This window comes from Microtus oregoni, unplaced genomic scaffold (assembly GCF_018167655.1).
Source record: "Microtus oregoni isolate MIOR12 unplaced genomic scaffold, Mior012 000046F_ref0000063, whole genome shotgun sequence".
Classification (NCBI taxonomy): Eukaryota; Metazoa; Chordata; class Mammalia; order Rodentia; family Cricetidae; genus Microtus; species Microtus oregoni.
The window spans coordinates 11,834,299-11,853,724 of NW_024543220.1; the positions used below are offsets into that span (position 1 = coordinate 11,834,299).

Here is a 19,426-nt window from a genome sequence, read left to right on the forward strand (position 1 = left end):
GGTGTCTGGATGGGGACGGCTTCAGGGTAGGGGTACAGCCTGGAGAGACACAGGGGACACAGCCACCTGCCGCTCCACACGACTTCCTTCTCCTTCCAGCTCTGGAGGTGGAACCTAGGGCACACACACCCAAGACGAGCGCTCTATCTGGGAGCCACAACCCAGCCACCCACCTGGCGTTCTAAACCGGAGTCTGCAAACTTTCTGTGAAGAACACATAGAAAGCCTCTCTGGCTGCCAGGAACAGCACTGGCAATGAGACCAGAGAGCAAACATGGCTCGGCTCTGCCCTGCCCCCGCCCCCCATGCTTCCCAGGCTGATGCTGCTGTCCCTGCTGGGCCTCTCTTTCAGCTGATCTCTGCTGATGGTCCCTCAAGTTCTGTCCTTAATTCTCTTCTTATTTTATGGGTACAAAAAATGTGAATTTATCATCATTTCCATGTGTCGTGAAACATTCTTGATTTTAAAAAAGTCATTTCAAAAAATGTGAAAATGTGAAACCGTTCTTAGCACTCAAAGCGTATGAGCACAGGCAGTGGGCTGGCTCTCCCTCACAGGAACAAGCTTTGGTGAATGCCATTCTGTGTGTGGAGACCCTGAATAAAGTCACCTTTCAGCAAAGCCCTAGAACCCCTGGCGCCTAGAACTGTGGTCGGGCATAAGCAGTGTGTCCGGGAGACAGCAGAGAATCCCGAGATCTTCTGGACAGCAGAAGAAAGGGGACTCTATGGTGTGGAGGACTTAGGGACAGGTGTGGCCAACTGGATAGTTATTTGGGGTACAGGGAACCAGGCAAGGGGGTTCAAGTTCTCCACAACCAGAAAAGTGGGAACCGGACGAGAGCGAAGAGAAAGGGACTCGGCCTCACCATGAGCCAGCAGGGCTTGGTAACCTTCCTCCACTTACTATAAATAGAAACAAGTGCAGCCATTGTAACCTCTACCCTGTGACCCACAATCTCCACGGGATTATCTCAGAGTCAGCTCCCCACCCCCGACAAGCCAACGTCCCTGAAAAGCTGGGGACCACTGCGACCCCACTTTTATACTTGCTAAAATCTCTCTCTCTCAACATGAGACGTTCCCAGTATCTCTGTTCCGCTAATCAGGGGGACTGTGAGTGGACCGCGCGCGTTTGACACAGTTGGCCCTGCCCTCTTCCGACTTCTGACCGCCCTGGAGGCATTCTCTCCCAGTGTCCCTCCCCCTCCTCCGGCGATCCCTCTTCAGTCAGCCTCAGGGATTTCAGGTTTTTCCTCCAGCCCAGCTGTGTCTTTGTTTTTGTTCTGAGGTAGAGTCTCACGGCAGCTCAGGCTGGCTGGAAGCTCCCTCAGTAGCGCAGGCTTTGAACTCGCATCAATCCTCCTGCCTCAGCCTCTCAAGTGCTGGGATTATGGGCGTGAGCCACCACAGCTGGCTTTAGGAACTCAAGTCCTCTGGTGCCTCCTCTTCAACCTTTGCCCTTCTTGCAGGGCAATCGCCCAGAAGGGAATTCATGCTCTCATTTACTCCCTCCACCCATTTGCTGGCGGCTTCCAAACTCACCTCCTCAGCTCCCATTCTGCTCTGGAATCCACGCGGCCAGTCCACTGCTTATAGACGCTGCACTCGAAAGCTGAACAGTTCCAGTTCTCAGACTGTGAAAATGCTACCTGTTGACATCAGCAGACACATAAACAAAGGACATTGCTAGCATGGAGCCACCTGTTAGGGCTGTTACCTGCGAACAAGAGAAACCAATTCTGGAGGCCAGGTATGGTGGTGTGTGCCAGAAAGCCCAGCACTGGGGAAGCCGAAACAGGAAGATTGCGAGTTCAAGGCCAGCCTGGGCTAACAGTGAGACACACCTTTAAGAATAGGAGAGAGAATGGGAAAGAGGAGAGGGAAGAAGAAAGGAAGGGAGGAAGCTAACCCTGGCTAATGTAATTTAGAAGTAGTTACAGGATAAACACTGGCTCAGCTTGTGGGACCTGAACAGTTGAGGAAGTTACTACCAGAGAATGGCCACGTGAGCCTTAGCAGCATGCCTAAATTATCTGTCACTCCTAGAACACAGCAGCCTTCGGCCTTCCTTAACTTCCTTATCTTGCAGAGAGAAGATCCAGCTGGTTCAGCCTAGGGTGCCCACTAGGCCCATCCGCTGTGGTCAAGTGTGATCACCTCCTGGTATTTCTAGAGTCATCCTTGGCCAGCAGCTATCTCCAACACAGCTAACTGCAGGCGCTTACTCCAGGCACACAGGCAAGGCTGAATCTGTGTGAGCCAGGCGTGCTGGGTCACACCGCCAATCCCAGCACTTTGGAGGCAGAGGCAAAAGGAACAGCACTGGTTAGGGGCAGCATAGTCTAGTCTACATACAAAGTACAGGGGCAACCTGGCCTGCAGGCTGAGCCTCAGCCTCAAAAATTGTTACCTGTAACTGGGTGTGGTGGTGCACACCTAGTCCCAGCACTCAGGAGGCAGAGGCAGTGGGATCTCTGGGAGTTCAAGGCCAGCCTGGAGTACGGAGCAGGTGTCACTCACAGAAGTAAGTGACTCCTCTTAGTTAGAATTTACTCATTAGTTTTATTCAAGTGCTTACAGCGCTTCTGTAATGGCTAATTCTGCAATGGGGTGTTCACTAGAGGAGACTGTTCGGACATGAGTTTAGGCCAATAGAGTCTTTGTTAGCAACTGGGGACTATACTGGGTGTTCGGGATCCCAATGTACCCCTAAACTTTTCTAGCATGAGCTTCTAAGCACGAAAAAAAAAAAAAACATGTTCTGGGTTGACATACTTCAGTTAACAAGAACAATTAGCCAGGAATAGAACTGCAGAAGCCAAAAAGCAAGGTTGGTGCATCGAGAGGCTTTCCCAGAACTGTGGACGTTGATGGACTGGTTCTTTGTTTTCATTTTTTGGCAGATGCTTCTGTCTGCCTGCTGAGTTTTACAGCCTGAATGGTACTTCGATCATGGAGTCAGTTGTGCTAAGGTCTGTGGCCGTTACACCAATCACCTTCCTTCTGATGTCATCACATCACCAACCAATAAAATAAAGAGCAGCTTTTTAACGCTGTCTAACCATCTGTGCTCACGTCCCACGGTTACCTCAAAGGGGCCAGAGAAGGACGGTTCAAAAGCCTTCACGTTTTTTTAAATGCCCTCCAGGGGAGGAGGAACGCCAGCGGTCTGTTTTACGTTCTACGCCGTCCCCAGGCGACGGCTCACTAACAAGCATTGGCCAAGCATTCCAGGGGCAGACTGGTTTAGAAGTTTAGCCTCTGTGTGCTCTCCTCCAGCGTCAGGCAATGGCACAGCTGGCCGCACAGTCACCGGTGCCACCAGAGTCATCCCCACAAGTCCTAGCAACCGACCTCTGACGGCTCTTGAATTCGCTTCCCATGGTCCTAAGTGAGGCTGCTGCACCAGACCCAGGGCCCTGAGAACGCTAGTGAGCACGTCCCCAGTGAGCTGCGTCTCCACCCTCACTTTCTTTGTTGTTTAAGATTTATTATTTTAAATCATGCATGTGGGTTGTGTGTGTGGCCAGACACATCGGATCCCCTGGAGCTGTAGTTACAGGCATTGTGAGTCACCCCACATAGGTGCTGGGAGTCAAACTCAGGTCTTCTGCAAGTGCAGTAAGCAGCCCTCAGCACTGAGTGTCTCTCTCCAGCCCCTCCTCTCCAGGGAAAGCCACCAGGATTCAGTGATGGGCTGCTTGGCAAAGACCAAAGCCAAGTCCAGTCGCGTCCTAAATGGGTGCTTCGTTTCGCCGTTAGATTAGATTACGTTTCTGTTCTGTTACCGCTTTGGAGAGTGAGCTCTTGCGTGAGCCAAGAGAATGGCATTCAAAGCGCAGCATCCACCAAGCGATCCGTAACAGAGGGACTCCTTTAATAAAGGCGGTGACTCTGGGGCCGGGAGTGCTCTTAGGCACAGGGTGGTGGTGGATCTACTCTGTGGATGCGGTTCTCTCCAGTCGGCGGGGGCGTGTCTCTGGTTCACCCCACTGCATCCACCGCCTGTCGCCATCCTTCCCATCCCATCCTAAACCCTTCCCAAGACTGTCAACTACCATTTTCTTATTTTGTCTGGGACAGGGTCTCATTCTGTGTCCCTAACTGATGAAACTCTCTATGTAGATCAAGCTGGCCTTGAACTCACATTCTGTCCTAAAATAAATAGAGGGCTGGGGTATGACTCAGTGGCAGAGTGTTTTCTTAGGCTGTAGAAGCTGACCTGCTTAACTTTTCCTTCTTAGAAGCTTAGGTGGTGGTGGTGCACATCTTTAATTCTGCCACTCCCGGAGGCAGAGGCCAGCCTGGTCTACAAAGTGAGTTCCAGGACAGCTAGGACTACACAGAGAAACCCTTCTCCAAAAACAAAATAAAGCAAAAAAAAAAAAAAAAAGGTAATCTCCCTCCCCTCCCTGGCTAATTTAAATGTCACCTTAAAGATAATTCTCGACCATTCCTCTCCTAGTCGTCACTTCTCCCGTTCCAATCCTAGACCCAAAACTCTGTGGATCCTGGATAACACTATTCAGAAGCAGATGTTATGGGTTCAAATCCAACTCTGCTACTTAGCAAGTCTGACCTTGGGCAAACGATTCAATACGCCTTCCTGTGATTTCACCTGAAAAACGGAGGTGATGCCAGGTGTGGTGGTGCACACATTAATCCCAGCACTCGAAAGGCAGAGGCAGGGGGATCTCTGTGAGTCCGAGGCCAGCCTGGTCTACATAGAGTTCCAAGCCGGCCACGGTTACATAGTGAGACCCTGTCTAAGAAACACACCCATACACCATCACCAGCAACACAGCCTCTACCCCAGGATGAAATCTAATGAAGATGCAGGGGTCACATGACTCAGGATGAAATCTAATGAAGATGCGGGGATCACATGACTCACTATAGAAAGTACAATCATAAAGGAATCAGCTTAGTTTAGGGGTCAAGAGTAGGCAGTATTTGGAGATGTTGCCCTTTTGGTTTAAATGAAGAGAAAGCATATCCCAAATAGAAGGAATGCACAGGGCAAACACTGAGGCACAAAAGAACATCCCTGAGTGCACACATCTGGGAACCTGCTCCACGCGTGGGGTACAGGGTTGGAGAGGAACTGGCTGATGTCAGGGCTGGAGGGCACACATCTGGGAACCTGCTCCAGCGTGGGTGGGGTACAGGGTCGAAGAGGAACTGGCTGACATCAGGTTGGAGGGCACACATCTGGGACCCTTGTGGGGTAGAGGGTGAGGCTAGCAGCAGGAAGCAGACCTTTCCAACAGACACAAAGCATTTTAAATTTTATTGTATAATGAGAAGCCATGGGGACTAACAAATTACAAGGGACAGAGTTCTAGGGAAGGAAGCGCATTCGGCACAGGCCAGGAGGGAAAGCCCAGAGTGGCGCTATCCAAAACACAATTCCACCAATTCCACCGCTGGGGAAGAAGCTCAGTGACCAGGCACTTAGCTAACACAGCAAGGCCTTCTACGAGATCATTTCTGTCATTTACAAACTGTGCCGCCTTGTGGGACAGCCACTAACCGTGTGTGGCTACTGAGAACTCAAAATATGGCTAGTGCCACTATGCAACGGACTTAAAGTTGTGAGGGAAGATAAGACTGGCACTCCCTATTCCAGACCTGGAGACCTGGAAGCTGCAGTCGGCTAACACCGGGGAAGGTGCGCAGCCCACGTCACTCTGAGCAGGAATTCTTAGTAGTTCTGCTCAGGAGACCGCTCTGAACTAACGTGGAGTTTGAAAGGCTTGTCATTAAAGATACCGGCAAGGATGCAAGCCTGTCAAACACCGCAGGAACAGCTGCCTGAAGGGCCTGGGGGAGCCTGGAGAGGGCCTGGGCACAGGCAATGCCAGGGAGGAATCAGAGAAGTGGTCTCATTTCTGAGGCCGCCAGGTGGGAGGTCCTGGTAAGGCGGTCAGACCCTCACACACAGCCGCTGAATGAACCGGGATATGAGGAGGGAGACGGGGAGCCAAGTCCCAGATGCTGGCTGTTCAGAGTTGAGAAAGACTGAGTGTTTACTGGCAGGGCACAATATCGAATGGGTTTTCTTTCTGGCTAAGAAACCAAAATGGACAGGAGAAATAACTCTAGGTTAACAGAGAAGGCTGATCAGGTCAAAGGCAGTTTCCTTAAACTGAGAACCCCCTGGTAGAACGAGAAAGAAACATGGCCCAGTCTACACAAGGAGAATGCAGGTGGTCTGTCGGTGGGGAGTGGAAATCCAGACCATACGCTTGAAAAGCAAAAAAACGACAGCACGCTAGAGCTTCACACCTTAGCTGCACTACATTTAGCGACCACCCTACATTTTAACAGGATAAAAACTGAGAGAAATGAAAGGAACTGGTAAGACTAGCGACAGAAATGTAGAGCACAGACAAAGTCAGGAAAGAACCATGATCAAAACGCGCAAAAATTTTGCAGTGGGCGCGTTGTTCAAAGGTCTACCTGCATAAGATCGGAGGAGCAAACTGGTGGCAAGCTTCGCAGAAGGCAGAATTCAGGTTTTGCAAGTCTCATAGAGAAAAGCAGTTTAAGGGACTCGAGAAACCCCACCACTCCCGATTTAAACGGCAGACAGAGCTCATCCGAGCGACCCCCACCGTTCCAGGGAGGCCCGCCCTGCAGCTAGGCCCAGGCCCGGGGCCCGCGCACTCCCGCCTGAAGGCGCCAGGCACCGCCCCAGGCCGCGGCCGGAAGAACCGACTCCCACCGCGGTGGGGGAAAGGCCACCGAGCCACAAGCCCGCGCGCTCCCGCCCCACCCATCGCGCGCTCCCAGCCCGCCCCGGAGGCTCGCGGCGGCGGCCTGCGCCTGCGCATTCCGGCTCTCCCTCACCCACCCACCCCCGCCCGGTCCGGTCACACCCTTGCGCCTGCGCTGTGCGTGTTTCGGGGCTGTGGCAGCCATGCTGAACCCGTACCGAGAGGCGAGTGGGGGGGGGGGGGGGAACGGGGTCGACCGCAGGGGCGCAGAAGGCCGGGGGCAGCGAGGCCTGGGGTCTCGGGACACAGGCCTGGGCACGCGCAGCCCCCGGGACCCCGTACACGACCCTCGGGGACATTCGGAAACGTTCGGAAACCTCGCCCTCGTGGCCGTGGGGGGAGCGGCCACGTGACCCGGCCCAGCCAGTCCGAGTGCTGCTGACGTGGCTGCGCGGCCCCGATGCTTTCCCCCACCCCCAGCGGCTAGGGAAGGGAGGGGCCGGGGGCGACGCCCCCTCCCCCAACGCCTCCTCGGCTTCCGGGGGGGTTGACACCCCGGATTCCGTGCTCCCCCCCGGCCGGGCCGAGGGCGACTTTGAAGCCCCCCCCCCCGTGGTTCCTGGACCCAGGTGAGCAGGGGCCCCCGGGGCAGGGAGGCCGGCCGTCGTGTCAATGCATAACTAAAGGTGGGGAGTGGGGCGCATTCTTGGGGTTCGGGAGAGGATGGGGGGACTTGTCTTTCAAACACCTGACAGCCAATGGGAGTGTGGACCTGGGCCAGCCCGAGAGGGCCACTTGGGGGAGGGGAATGGCCAACCTCGTGCCTACGTACCCACTGGAGGGCAAGGGGGCGAGGGTGGCGTGTGCCCCCTTTCGCTGGTCCCCTGGGGGTCCGGGGAACCTGCAGCCAGGTGAGAGGGGGTCTCTTCGGCGGGCGAGGCCGAGTGGGGGGTGTTGGCCGTGGGAGCGCGAGCTGGAGCTGGCAGCCCGACTGGTGCACCGATGTCGTCCCTGGCGCCGGCTCCCCGCTCCCCGGGGACCCCTTTGTGTCGAGGGGAGCAGGCTCTCCGCCGTCACATGGCGTGCTACAGGCGCTGCTTCGACCCTTAGCGTGTGTGTGCTTTCCCACGCGGACACGGCCTGTGCGGCCTATTATGGCAGCCGCCTGCCTTCGTGGGCCCTGCCGGGGTGGGGAGCGACGTGCTGGCCTGGGGTGGGTGCTGGGGGGGGCGCGGGAGGAATCGGGAGCTCGCTCGGGACTCGGGACGGCCCTCCGGTGCGAGGTCTAGGGTATCTGGGGTGGCGTGCTGTGTCGCCACCTCCTTCCCCTCCCGCTCCCCGCAACAGTCGCCTCCTTGTGCGCTGCGGGGGAGGGAACGGAAAGAGAGAGTTACTTTTCCAAATTACTAAGCTGCTGCAGCCTCCCCTGTGACTCATGTGGGGGCAGGGAGGGCTGCGAGCGACTGGGGCCCGGTGACTTTCCGGAATGCGGGGCGGCGGGAGCCTCGTCTAAAGCCCCGCCGTTCCCCAGCTCCCGAGCTTGTCCCCACCCCCACCCCCACCCCACCCCCACCCCCACCCCACCCCTGCCGGCCCGGGTCCCGACCCGCGCGCGGCCCCGGCGCGGGAACGCCACTCTGGAGGCCGGGCCGCTAGGGGGAGGGGAGCCGCCTGCAAAGTTGCTGTGTCATTGCCCTGCTCTCCGCAGCCGCCCGGGCGGGGCCGCGCGCACTCGGGCGACCCGGGCCTGGGCCCTGACGGGGAGTGGAGGGGCTGCGCTAACCTGGCGGCCCAGAAGACAGCAGCTTGGCCGCCATGTTAAATGCAGTAACCGAGGTTCGAGGTCGAGGGCTCCAGTGGAGGGAGGGTGACTCGGGGAGGGGGAGCCCGCCTGCCTTGCAGCCCCTCACCCACTCTCACTTCCTTGCCCAGACGAGCACACGAGTCTCCCTGGGGACGAGGAGGGGTTGGGGAAGCTCAGGTGGCCTCTGGCGGGCAGCCCTTGACTTTCCCGCGAGGGGCACCAGCCAGCTGACCTTGGGCTGTTTATTGCTACCCGAGTCCCTCTGGTTCCCAGAGCCCCCGTCCAGCCTGGGGGAGGGGGAGGGGGCGAGACGGCTCCCAAAATGGCTCCTGCCCCTCCTCGGAGGCGGCCAGCGAGGGGGAAGGGAGGGGGAGGGCTGCAGAGCGGCGCCGCCGCCTCCTCGGCTCGCCCTCCTCCCTGGCGCTGACCGGTGCGAGAGGCGCTCCGTGGGGAGGGCGCCGGCCGATGGGGGCGGGGGGCGTCCGTGCACCCACGCGGGGGCGAGAGGGGCACAGAGGAGCCGCGCGCTGCCCTCGCTCGCCGACAGCGGCGGGGAAAGTGAGAGAGAGGTAGGGTTTTCGGGGCAGGTGGACGCCGTGGGCTTGTGTGGCAGGCGGGTGAGAGTGAGTGGGCAGAGGCCGGGGATTGCCCGCCGCGGGGCACCCGGGGTGGCCGCGCTCTTTTGAGCTGGTGTTTAAGCAGCGCCTGGCCTTTGTCCCGATGGCGCCGGCTCGGGGGAGGCGAGGGTGTTGCGCGCCGAGCCTAGCAACGTTAGACTGCGTCGCGGGGCTACGGGGGACGCCGAGGTGTCGCTGCGGGAAAGCTGGCCGCTGCTCTTAAGATGGCGTCTGTCTTCCTCTTTTCAGGTTCTCTGCGGCCCAGCAGCCTCCCGCCGGCCCCGCCCGCGCGACCCCTCCCTCCCTGCGCCGACGGCGACGGCGCGACCAGCCTGCCCCGGGCGATCGGCGGCCGCCCCGAGCCTGCGAGCCCTGGACCCGGCGGGACCTGGAGGTGGGGAGACAGGCGCCCGCACGCCCTTCGGCCTCCCTCGCTCCCGGGAGTCGCCGAGCCACAGCGCAGCCAACTGGCTGGGAGACATGGCGGGCTGCCCCTTCGCCTTGTCTCGCTGCGGTACTCCACTGCCGGGTGATGGACGCCTTGGAAATGGAGTCTGTGACGTCACCCCGGAGCGGACCAATAGGAGCAGCTCCCGCGGAGAGGCGGCCCGGCCTCCCAGCCTCTGCTTCCTCACGCGCGTGAGCGAGCGAGCACGCGCGGAGGGGGCGGGGGCCGCCGCCAGCCGGGTGGCGCGCATGAGCGGCGAAGCTCCGCCCCCCCGACTATATATAAAGCGCTGGCGCGGGGCTCGGCGGCGCCATTTCGCGCTGGAGTGGAGCAGCGTCTAGGACGGGCTGGAGGATCCTGCCTGCCGACCCAGAGCTTCGCGGGCCGCCGAGCCAATCCGCGTCCATCCGCCTGCAAATGGCCTCCGCCCCCGCCCGCGGCCGGCCCCGGCGGGCAGTGCAGACCCCATAGAAGCCCCCGCAGCTCCCCTTTCTCGGGCCCCGCCCAGCCCGCGGAGTCTGTCCACTCCGCCCTCGGGAGGATTTCAAAGATGGAGGCGGCGGCTCTCTGAAGCCCCTCTCGGTGTTCATCCGCCTCCATCGGAGATCTGACGCAGCGCTCGTTGCCCCCTGCGGCCGCGGCAGGAAGACGGGGCCCCGGTAGACCGGCAGCGGGCGGAATTGACGGCGGTGCCGCGGATCGGAGACTGTCGGGGTTTGCAGACTGCTCGCCGGCCGGCAGAGGCCGCCGCCATTTTCCTGCCGCCGCCGCCTGCGGAGCGCGCCAAGCTGCCGGAGTTGCGCGGAGGGCGGTGCAGGAGACCGCGATCGCGGCGAGGCTGCCGTCGGGAGGGCCGGGGAGCGCGGCCTCTCCCCCGCTCCCCCGGTTATGCTGGCCCCGGCGGTGAGCGGCGCCGAGGCCACCCGGACTTGACGCGGCTGAGCGGCGGTTCCCCGAGGTCAAGATGCTGCAGAACGTGACTCCCCACAAGTACGTCTGCGCCGGCCGGGGTGCGGGGGGGGCGTTCGGGGCGGGCGCGCTGCCGTGCCGCTGCTGTTGACGCGAGCTCGCGGAGGGGGCTGCGACGGTTTTGGAGCGGTGGCGGCGGCCCAGGTACTGCGTCGGAGCGGCCTGGCGGCGTTTGCGCTGCTGCGGCCGCAGGCCCGTTCGGCCAGACCGAGTCGGACCGCTGGGTGGGGGTTGTGCGCGGCTCAGCCTTGACTTTGTCATCGTGTTTGTGGGGGGTCTCGCCCACTTCAGTGTCTGTAGAGTTGCCATGGTGACAGCTTGAGGGTTTGGTAGCGGGATTCCCACGGAGTAGAGACGGTCCCTCCGAGGCTGGGTTCTTGCTGCATAGATAGCCCTTCTCTGATCGGTGCTTCCTTTCGGTGGCGGTGGGTGTGTTTGGGTACCCCTGAGCTTCGTTCAGGGAGGAGGGGATGGATGGAGCGAAGGGTTGGCTCAGCGCTCCTCTGCGGATGTAAACAATGAGCTCTGGGTGTAGTGTCGCGGGCACTGGGGAACACCTGGTTAGAGTACCACCGCGCCCCGGTTGGCCTTTAGTCTCCTACCGCGGGAGCTGCTAGCGATAGCTACTTTGTAGCGGGACTTGCAATCAAAATTTAGGGCTTCCTGACCTTGACTGCGGGGTGTGATTTGAAGGAGACTTGTTTTAGGGAAACCTTTAGGTCTGACCGATATTTCCTTGTGTCTTTGGGTTAGTGTTTTGTCTGGTTTTCTACTGTGGCTTTAACTCGAAGGTTGCAAAACATGCCAAGATGAATTATTAGGTGTCGTGTTTATGAAGTTTATTCCCACCCTTTTCCTTTCCTCTGTTCATTGCCTTCTCAACCACCATGGCAACCATTAGGTCCCTAGCGAGGAAGAAGCTTCGCTTTCATAGCTCCACCTATTTTTGCTTCAGATTCCTCCCCATAAGGCTTGAGTTGTCATGTGACATCTTGGTTTTTGTGTTTATTTTAACCAAGTAGCTCCTGCAACTAGAGGATGTAAGAGCTAGATGGAGATGGTACAGCTATTGGGAGTTGATTTTTTTTTCATGTGAACCTCAGACAGCCAGAGCCCGAGTTTATAGGGGTGCATACTGCGAGTTAGCAACTTTTTCATCTTTCATGCCTTCACGTCTAATTCTGCTTCCCCTTTTTGCAGGCTCCCTGGGGAAGGGAATGCAGGGTTACTGGGGCTGGGCCCAGAGGCAGCAGCACCAGGGAAAAGGATTCGAAAGCCTTCTCTGCTGTATGAGGGATTTGAGAGCCCCACGATGGCTTCTGTACCAGCTTTACAACTGACCCCTGCCAACCCACCGCCCCCCGAGGTGTCCAATCCCAAAAAGCCAGGGCGGGTAACAAACCAACTGCAGTACCTGCACAAGGTGGTGATGAAGGCCCTGTGGAAGCACCAGTTTGCTTGGCCCTTCCGGCAGCCTGTGGACGCTGTGAAGCTGGGTCTGCCGGTGAGTGAGAGGGTGGGCTGGGGCAGGTGTGGGGGTGAGCAGGAGCGCGTGAGTGGGGGTGTGGGCTACCTAGTGTAGGTGCTGCGGCCCCTAGGGAGCTCCCATTCTCTTGAGGACAAATAGCCACCAGAGTTCTGGATTCTTGGTCCTTTGTGCTTGCTATCTCTATCTTGGCATCTCTCATTTTGTCCTCCATGTGTCCCTTCCTTAACTTTTGTGCCCTGGCTCCATTTTACAGATTCCCACCCCTGGTTGGGAGAGGACCACGGTGGCCAAAATTCTTAGCTTCTTCCTTTCCCTCATGCAGCCCATGGATAGCCATCCCCAGAGGTAATGTCACAGGATGGGAAGCCTCCAGAGTGGGTGGGAGGTGGGTGGCTAGAGAAAGGCATTAGGGACTTCCTAGTGGGAATTAAAAGATCTTACTCTAATTTTTCTGACCCATAGTTTCTTTGGGGCCGCAGTGTGGGGCATGCTCTCTTAGTGGCTAGGGTGTGCGTGCAGGTGTGTGTCTGTCATTCCTGTCAGTAGTTACCCTAGAATACGCATTTTCCATGGCTCTGACTTGGCCTATCTTTCTTTAGGATTACCATAAGATTATAAAACAGCCTATGGACATGGGTACTATCAAGAGGAGACTTGAAAACAATTACTACTGGGCTGCCTCAGAGTGTATGCAGGACTTCAATACAATGTTTACCAACTGTTACATTTATAACAAGGTAGGCTGTTGGGTTTGTTGAAGTGTTTATGTTTGTTTACTATAGCCATGAGAGGCAGTACATTTGTTTGTGGTTCTAGCTGCTGGAAATAGTGTCCAGGTCTTGAAGGTCCTAGAAAAGCCTGACCCTCCACATGCCACCCTTAGAGAGCAGGGCCCCTGGAGTGACAGGATTTAAGTCGGACGCGGTTCATTTGGGGGGGTGGTAGCCATGTTTCTCAGAAAGCTCTGGAGGCCTGAGAAGAGCAGGATGTGTAACTCATCAGCTCTGCCTTGGGCTTGCAGTGGTGCCCTGGGGCTGGGAGTTCTGCAGAGATGGTAACTTGTGTGTGTTTGTTCCTGCAGCCCACCGACGACATCGTCCTGATGGCACAGACACTGGAGAAAATCTTCCTACAGAAAGTGGCAGCTATGCCACAAGAAGAACAAGAGCTTGTGGTGACCATCCCTAAGAACAGCCATAAGAAGGGGGCCAAGTTAGCAGGTAGGAAGAGATGGGGCGTACGTGTGGCCTAGCGAGGGGAAAGCTGTACAGGTGACCTGACTAAAGATGAGAATGAATGAAACATACTGTTTTTCCCTTCCTAGCACTTCAGGGCAATATTACCAGTGCCCATCAGGTGCCTGCGGTTTCTTCTGTGTCGCATACAGCCCTGTATACACCACCGCCTGAAATACCCACCACTGTCCTCAACATTCCCCACCCATCAGTCATCTCTGCTCCCCTTCTGAAGTCCCTGCATTCTGCTGGACCCCCACTCCTCGCTGTATCAGCAGCTCCTCCAGCTCAGCCCCTTGCCAAGGTAATACATCAGATTGTTTGGGCGCCTGGGAGGAGAAGGTGTTAAAAGAAACGGACCCGGAGTGACCCCGTCCCTCACATTTCTACAGAAAAAAGGCGTTAAACGGAAAGCAGATACGACCACCCCTACACCTACAGCCATCCTGGCTCCTGGCTCCCCAGCTAGTCCTCCTGGGGGTCTTGAGCCAAAGGCAGCGCGGCTTCCTCCTGTGCGTAGAGAGAGTGGCCGCCCAATCAAACCCCCACGAAAAGACTTGCCTGACTCGCAGCAGCAACACCAGAGCTCTAAGAAAGGAAAGCTGTCAGAACAGCTAAAGCACTGCAATGGCATTTTGAAGGAGTTGCTCTCGAAGAAGCATGCTGCCTATGCCTGGCCTTTCTATAAACCAGTGGATGCTTCTGCTCTTGGCCTTCACGATTACCATGACATCATTAAGCATCCCATGGACCTCAGCACTGTCAAGGTACCCACTGCATGGGGCAGATGGGATGCTCAGGCAGTGATTGGGACCTAAAGCAATATCCATGTCTCCTTACGGGCACTTAGTAGATTTTCATTCTGGGTGTCTTGCTATTATAAAACTGTACAAGGCAGAAAGAAGGTCACATACTTTCAAGTCCTTGTTTCTTACGGTAAGGATAAAATTTCAGCAGTTCCTAAGAGTCGGGTTAGGGAGATGTGATGTGGGAGATGGCCTTGGTCACTTAGAAATGTTTCTTTCTAGACGTAGATCTCTCTTCAAACCTACCCCAAATCCTTGGACTTCAAACTTGAGCCCCAGGGCACAGATCTTAAGGTCATCCCCACTGTTGTTCCAAGAGAGGGCTGCTCTTGAGTCGGGTTGGCAGGGAAAGATGAGTCTCTGCCTGTGCAGCTTCTCATGCTGCCTCCTTCTGCAGCGGAAGATGGAGAATCGTGATTATCGAGATGCACAGGAGTTCGCTGCTGATGTTCGACTCATGTTCTCCAACTGCTATAAGTACAATCCTCCTGACCACGATGTCGTGGCCATGGCACGAAAGTTACAGGTGAGTGTGACTTGTCCTTTACACATACCTGGTTATGAGGAGAGGTTTAGTTTGCTGTACGTTCAGAATGTGTAAAACTTGGCCATTCTTTAAGTTGGAGCTAGTGAGTTGAGGGACTGGGCATTAAACAGTTTTGTCTCCCACCTGTGTTTTTAGGATGTGTTTGAGTTCCGCTATGCCAAGATGCCCGATGAGCCACTGGAACCAGGGCCTTTACCGGTCTCTACCGTCTTGCCTCCTGGGTTGGCCAAATCATCTTCAGAGTCTTCAAGTGAGGAAAGTAGCAGTGAGAGCTCCTCTGAGGAAGAGGAGGAAGAGGATGATGAAGATGAGGAAGAGGAGAGTGAGAGCTCAGACTCTGAGGAAGAAAGGGCTCATCGCCTGGCAGAGCTGCAGGAGCAGGTATCTCATTAGGCTTGGGCTTTGACTGGATAAGAACTTGGAACTATGTGTGTTCTTTGAACAACTGTGTTTCTTGATCCTATTGTCTTTTGTCCTGTGTAGCTTCGAGCAGTACATGAACAACTGGCTGCCCTATCCCAAGGCCCAATATCTAAGCCCAAGCGGAAGAGAGAGAAAAAGGAGAAAAAGAAGAAACGGAAGGCAGAGAAACATCGGGGCCGAGTTGGGATTGATGAAGACGACAAGGGGTCTCGGGCACCTCGACCGCTTCAGCCCAAGAAATCTAAGAAAGCCGGGGGTGGCAGTTCTGCTATGCTAGGCCACTCTGGCTTTGGGACTTCTGGAGGAAGTAGCAACAAGTGAGTGTTTGAGACAGTCTTGGGGTGTTGTGTAGGTCGGCCTCTGCATCCGGTGAACTCATTAGCAATTTTCTGTTGCCCATAGGTTGCCTAAAAAGGCCCAAAAGACAGCCCCACCTGTCCTGCCCACTGGTTATGATTCGGAGGAGGAGGAAGAAAGCAGGCCCATGAGTTATGATGAAAAGAGGCAGTTAAGCCTGGATATCAACAAACTACCTGGGGAGAAGTTGGGTCGAGTTGTACATATCATCCAAGCCAGGGAACCCTCTTTACGTGATTCAAATCCAGAAGAAATCGAGATTGATTTCGAAACACTCAAGCCATCCACACTCAGAGAGCTTGAGCGATACGTTTTATCCTGCCTTCGGAAGAAACCCCGGAAGCCCTACAGTGAGTATCAGATGAGGGCCATCCCAGTTCTAAGGGGTGTGTGTGACAGGCCACACTGGCTTGTGGGCTGCTTCATATTCAGGAATGGAAAGAGACTTGGCAGTTCTTGGTGACTAAAGGCAATATAATATACTATAGTGAGTCCTTTGCCCTTTCCTCCCAGCTATTAAGAAACCTGTGGGAAAGACAAAGGAGGAGCTAGCTTTGGAGAAAAAGCGGGAATTAGAGAAGCGGTTGCAGGACGTCAGTGGACAGCTCAACTCCACCAAAAAACCTCCCAAAAAAGGTGAGTGCTGGGACTCCGCCTTCTTTCTACTTATGTCACTAGGCACGTGTTCTGTTGTTGACAAATTCATGTTACTCTTGTGCAGCGAGTGAGAAAACGGAGTCTTCATCTGCACAGCAAGTCGCAGTGTCCCGGCTCAGCGCTTCCAGCTCCAGCTCAGACTCCAGCTCCTCTTCTTCGTCGTCCTCTTCTTCAGACACCAGCGATTCAGACACGGGCTAAGGGGTCAGGCCAGATGGGGCAGGAAGGCTCCGCAGGACCGGACCCCTGTACCACCCTTCCCCACCACTGTCCCCTTGCTGTGACACTTCTTCATCTCCCTCCATAGGAGAGCTGGCTCTGCAGTGGGAGGATGCAGGGACACGGACAGAACCAGACTGGCTGCTAGCCCTTTGGGGAATGACCTCTTGGGTGTAGTGTCCCTGTTCAGGATGATGGGGGTGGGCAAGGGTATGGGTGGGAGTGGGCATAGGCCTGGCACGAGGCCACCTAAGGCCATAGCTGTCCTGTTCACTTCTAAGGGCCCTGTTTTGAGGTTTTAATTTATTTAAGCTAGGTGAGGCTGTGAGGAAGGAGCACCATGGCCCTCCCTCCAGCCTCCATGGGGAGGGAAGAAGAGGGAGCTCCTTTTTTTACGTTGACTTTTTTTTTCTACTCTTCCCTTTTCCTTCTACTCCATTTGGGGCCTGGGGATTTGAGTCACCTCTCCATTTGGCTCCCTGGACTATCTTTTCTTTCTCTTGATTCTAACTTGTAAATAAAGAAAATATTATTGAAGTTTTGAGTTAGTTACCTTAGTGAGATTTGTTTCTGTATTCAAAGTGATTGAAAAGGAGTAAGATTGTCTCATTGGGTTTACTTATCTGGTGCGGGGAAGATGATTCCATCAGATACAGTGCTTTGAATCAGTGTCGGGTGTGTTGGGCATCACCCTTAGCTATCTATCATCACCCAGTTGCCCCTGTCTGGGGTGCTAGGAATTGATCTTGCTGGACAAGGACCTCCCCTCACTGAGCATTCCTGTCTGTTTCTGTGTTATAGGAAATGCCAGCGAGTAAATAGGTCATGCATTTGAAATGCTCCATTCTTAGTCTAGTGCAGATGAGCAGCAAACCCTCACTCATTCATGGCCTTGGCGGAGAGTTTAAAACTAGGTAGGCAAAACAGTGGGGGTGTGGCGTAGCAGGCCAGGTCTCAGGTTACAAGGCAACTATGCTGCCCCTTTGATGTTTCAAGTTCATAGTCCCAAATTGGGCAACTGATTGTGGCTTCTGGAAATGAGCCTCTAGGCTTGGCATATAGTGCACCAAAGGAAACTGAGCAGTAGAGGCTTACAAAGGTGGGGCCAAAATACAGTGACAACTGGGGATAATGAGAGCAGAGTCCTGAGCAAGTTGTAAGGTAGTGGAATGAGATGCTCTTGGTCTCGGCTCTGCCACTGGGAGTGATGCTCAGTTCTGAAGGAGATGGGGATTTTCCTTAGAATGGACAGAGGGTTTTGGTTGAATTTAATCTGAAGGGAGAATTTAAGGTTTAGAAATAGTTTTGGGGGAGGCTAGAAATGTCTTTATGATGTCTCTCTGCTCGTAGCCTTCTGGTATACTGTACAACACTTGAAAAACTGAACCCCAGCCTCCTTAAAGTGCTCCAGATCAGTGCTGCTGTGCTGGGAGGCTTTGGTCAGTCTCCTGAGAACATGCCCACCCTGACTGGCCAAAGGCCTGCCCTGTTGTCCCTCAGATATTTTGTAAGAACCTGGGCTTGTGACTTCATCTTGGTTTCTAGTGCACTTGGCTTAGATAAGCAGTCTGGGTTGGCAGTGGAGTGCTGGGGCTGAGGGGTGCTTCCTGTCTTCCGCTGCCACTGCTCTTCTGGGTTCAGCCTGGCACTAGGAGGGTGGGTACCTGCCGTGCTTTAGATTCCAGGCCTGCCCTCAGTCTGCATTGCCAGTGCTCAGTGCCTAAAGGGCTGGTTGGCCTTAAGGGGAAGTGGGCAGGGGTAAACGCATACTCACCTGCACCATGAGCCTCTTCTGTCTACACACAGGAAGGGGTAACATTTAGATGGCAGAACATAAGGGGGTGAGACAGGTGGTTCAGTGTATGACAAGCAAGCAGTGTGCCCTAAACAATTTGGTTGTCACGGTAACCATAGATTGGATGTGAGGCACAGGAGCTAGGCAGCTTCCCCAAATCAACTCACTGGAGGTAGGGATTGACGAGGCAGCCTGGCTTCAGAATGTACAGGGATACTCACTGCATCGGGCTTTCTGCTGTGCACTGAAAGTGAGCTGACTTCATGACAACAGGGCCACCAGGCTGGGAGGTTGAGTAGTACAGGGAAGAGTCCAACCTACAGTACTTAACCTGAGATTCGGAGTTTTGGTGCCATCTGTTGGCCATGCTTGTGACTTACACTTGGGTCAGGTTTGTTTTCTTTTTTAAGCAGGCGCCTTCAGTGCTTTCACAGGTGGTAGACCTTATCTTTATCTCCCTTACCTGTGCAGCCCCAACCTTTGCTAAGATGTCCCTTGTGAAGCTTGCATAATTCTCAGGGTTTTTAGCAACTATCCAGTCTGTCTCTAGACCTTAAGTAGAGTTCCGACTGACAGTCGTGTCCATTTGGAAAGCAGGTCTTTTTGACATGTCCCCTTGATATGTTCCCCCAGCCCTGGTTCTCGTGGTGGGTGGGCCAGGTGTCCCTGAGGTACATCCCTAACCCAGCAAGTCTGTAATAAACAGAACGTGTTTGCACGCAGAAATGCCTTTATTCAGCTAGTCCGGATTTATCCCATGCTTTTTCAGACCTAGGCCAGCTGGCCTTGGTGAGTTCCCAATAGAAAATCCCCATTGTCTTAGTGTGTGGGTGCACCCCTCGTGGTCCTGAGTTCCTTGCTCGTGCTCCGTCTCCTTGTGCTCCTGATATGGACCTTGAGATTTCTGCCCGGTGCTCCCATGTGGGTCTCTGTCTCTGTCTCCTTTCATCGCCTGATGAAGGTTAATATTCATGAGGATGCCTATGTGTTTGTCTTTGGATTCACCTTCTTATTTAGCTTCTCTAGGAACATGAATTATAAGCTCAATGTCCTTTATTTATGGCTAGAAACCAAATATGAGTGAGTACATCCCATGTTCCTCTTTTTGGGTCTGGCTTACCTCACTCAGGATAGTGTTTTCTATTTCCATCCATTTGTATGCATAGTGGACAATGAGGAATACTGAGAATTAAAGAACAATCGCAGTGGGTTTTTGATTCTACTGCACATACTGGCTTTGTGGGAGCCTAGGCAGTTTGGATGCTCACCTTATGAGACCTGGATAGAGGTGGGCAGTCCTTGGGCTTCCCACAGGTCAGGGAACCCTGATTGCTCTTC

At 55.1% G+C, this 19,426-nt stretch overlaps 2 protein-coding genes across 4 annotated transcripts in view; one reads left to right on the forward strand and one right to left on the reverse strand.

The window, feature by feature from the left end:
* The window catches only part of LOC121435299 (class II histocompatibility antigen, M alpha chain), a 21,825-nt gene extending 14,207 nt beyond the window's left edge, over positions 1-7,618 (reverse strand). The window contains exons 1-2 of the mRNA XM_041634533.1: positions 7,555-7,618; positions 1,546-1,652 (exon numbers count right to left, since the gene is read on the reverse strand). The gene's annotated coding sequence lies outside the window, so the exon portion shown is untranslated. The remainder of the gene's footprint in view (positions 1-1,545; positions 1,653-7,554) is intronic.
* On the forward strand, positions 6,978-16,830 carry Brd2 (bromodomain containing 2). 3 transcript variants are annotated; one of them, XM_041634424.1, is made up of 13 exons: positions 6,978-7,351; positions 9,393-10,581; positions 11,761-12,064; positions 12,649-12,786; positions 13,131-13,269; positions 13,374-13,588; positions 13,677-14,051; positions 14,488-14,616; positions 14,773-15,018; positions 15,121-15,377; positions 15,463-15,767; positions 15,931-16,053; positions 16,139-16,830. In XM_041634424.1, exons 2-13 carry the CDS (start codon positions 10,556-10,558, stop codon positions 16,273-16,275), a joined length of 2,394 nt encoding a protein of 797 aa, XP_041490358.1. In that variant the 5' UTR covers positions 6,978-7,351; positions 9,393-10,555; the 3' UTR covers positions 16,276-16,830. The 3 variants fall into 3 exon arrangements, with proteins under 3 accessions (XP_041490358.1, XP_041490357.1, XP_041490359.1); XM_041634423.1 differs by lacking the exon at positions 6,978-7,351 and adding an exon at positions 8,426-8,558; XM_041634425.1 differs by lacking the exons at positions 6,978-7,351; positions 9,393-10,581 and adding an exon at positions 12,303-12,394 and having other exon boundaries at positions 11,929-12,064.
* The last annotated feature ends 2,596 nt before the right edge of the window (positions 16,831-19,426 follow it).

Bases quoted from the DNA above. Each gene is read 5' to 3' on its own strand.
- Brd2 (XM_041634424.1), top strand. From the start codon at position 10,556: ATGCTGCAGAACGTGACTCCCCACAA. The intron at 12,065-12,648 runs GTGAGTGAGAGG...ATCTTTCTTTAG, and splicing joins CTGTGAAGCTGGGTCTGCCG to GATTACCATAAGATTATAAA. The intron at 13,270-13,373 runs GTAGGAAGAGAT...TTCCCTTCCTAG, and splicing joins GAAGGGGGCCAAGTTAGCAG to CACTTCAGGGCAATATTACC.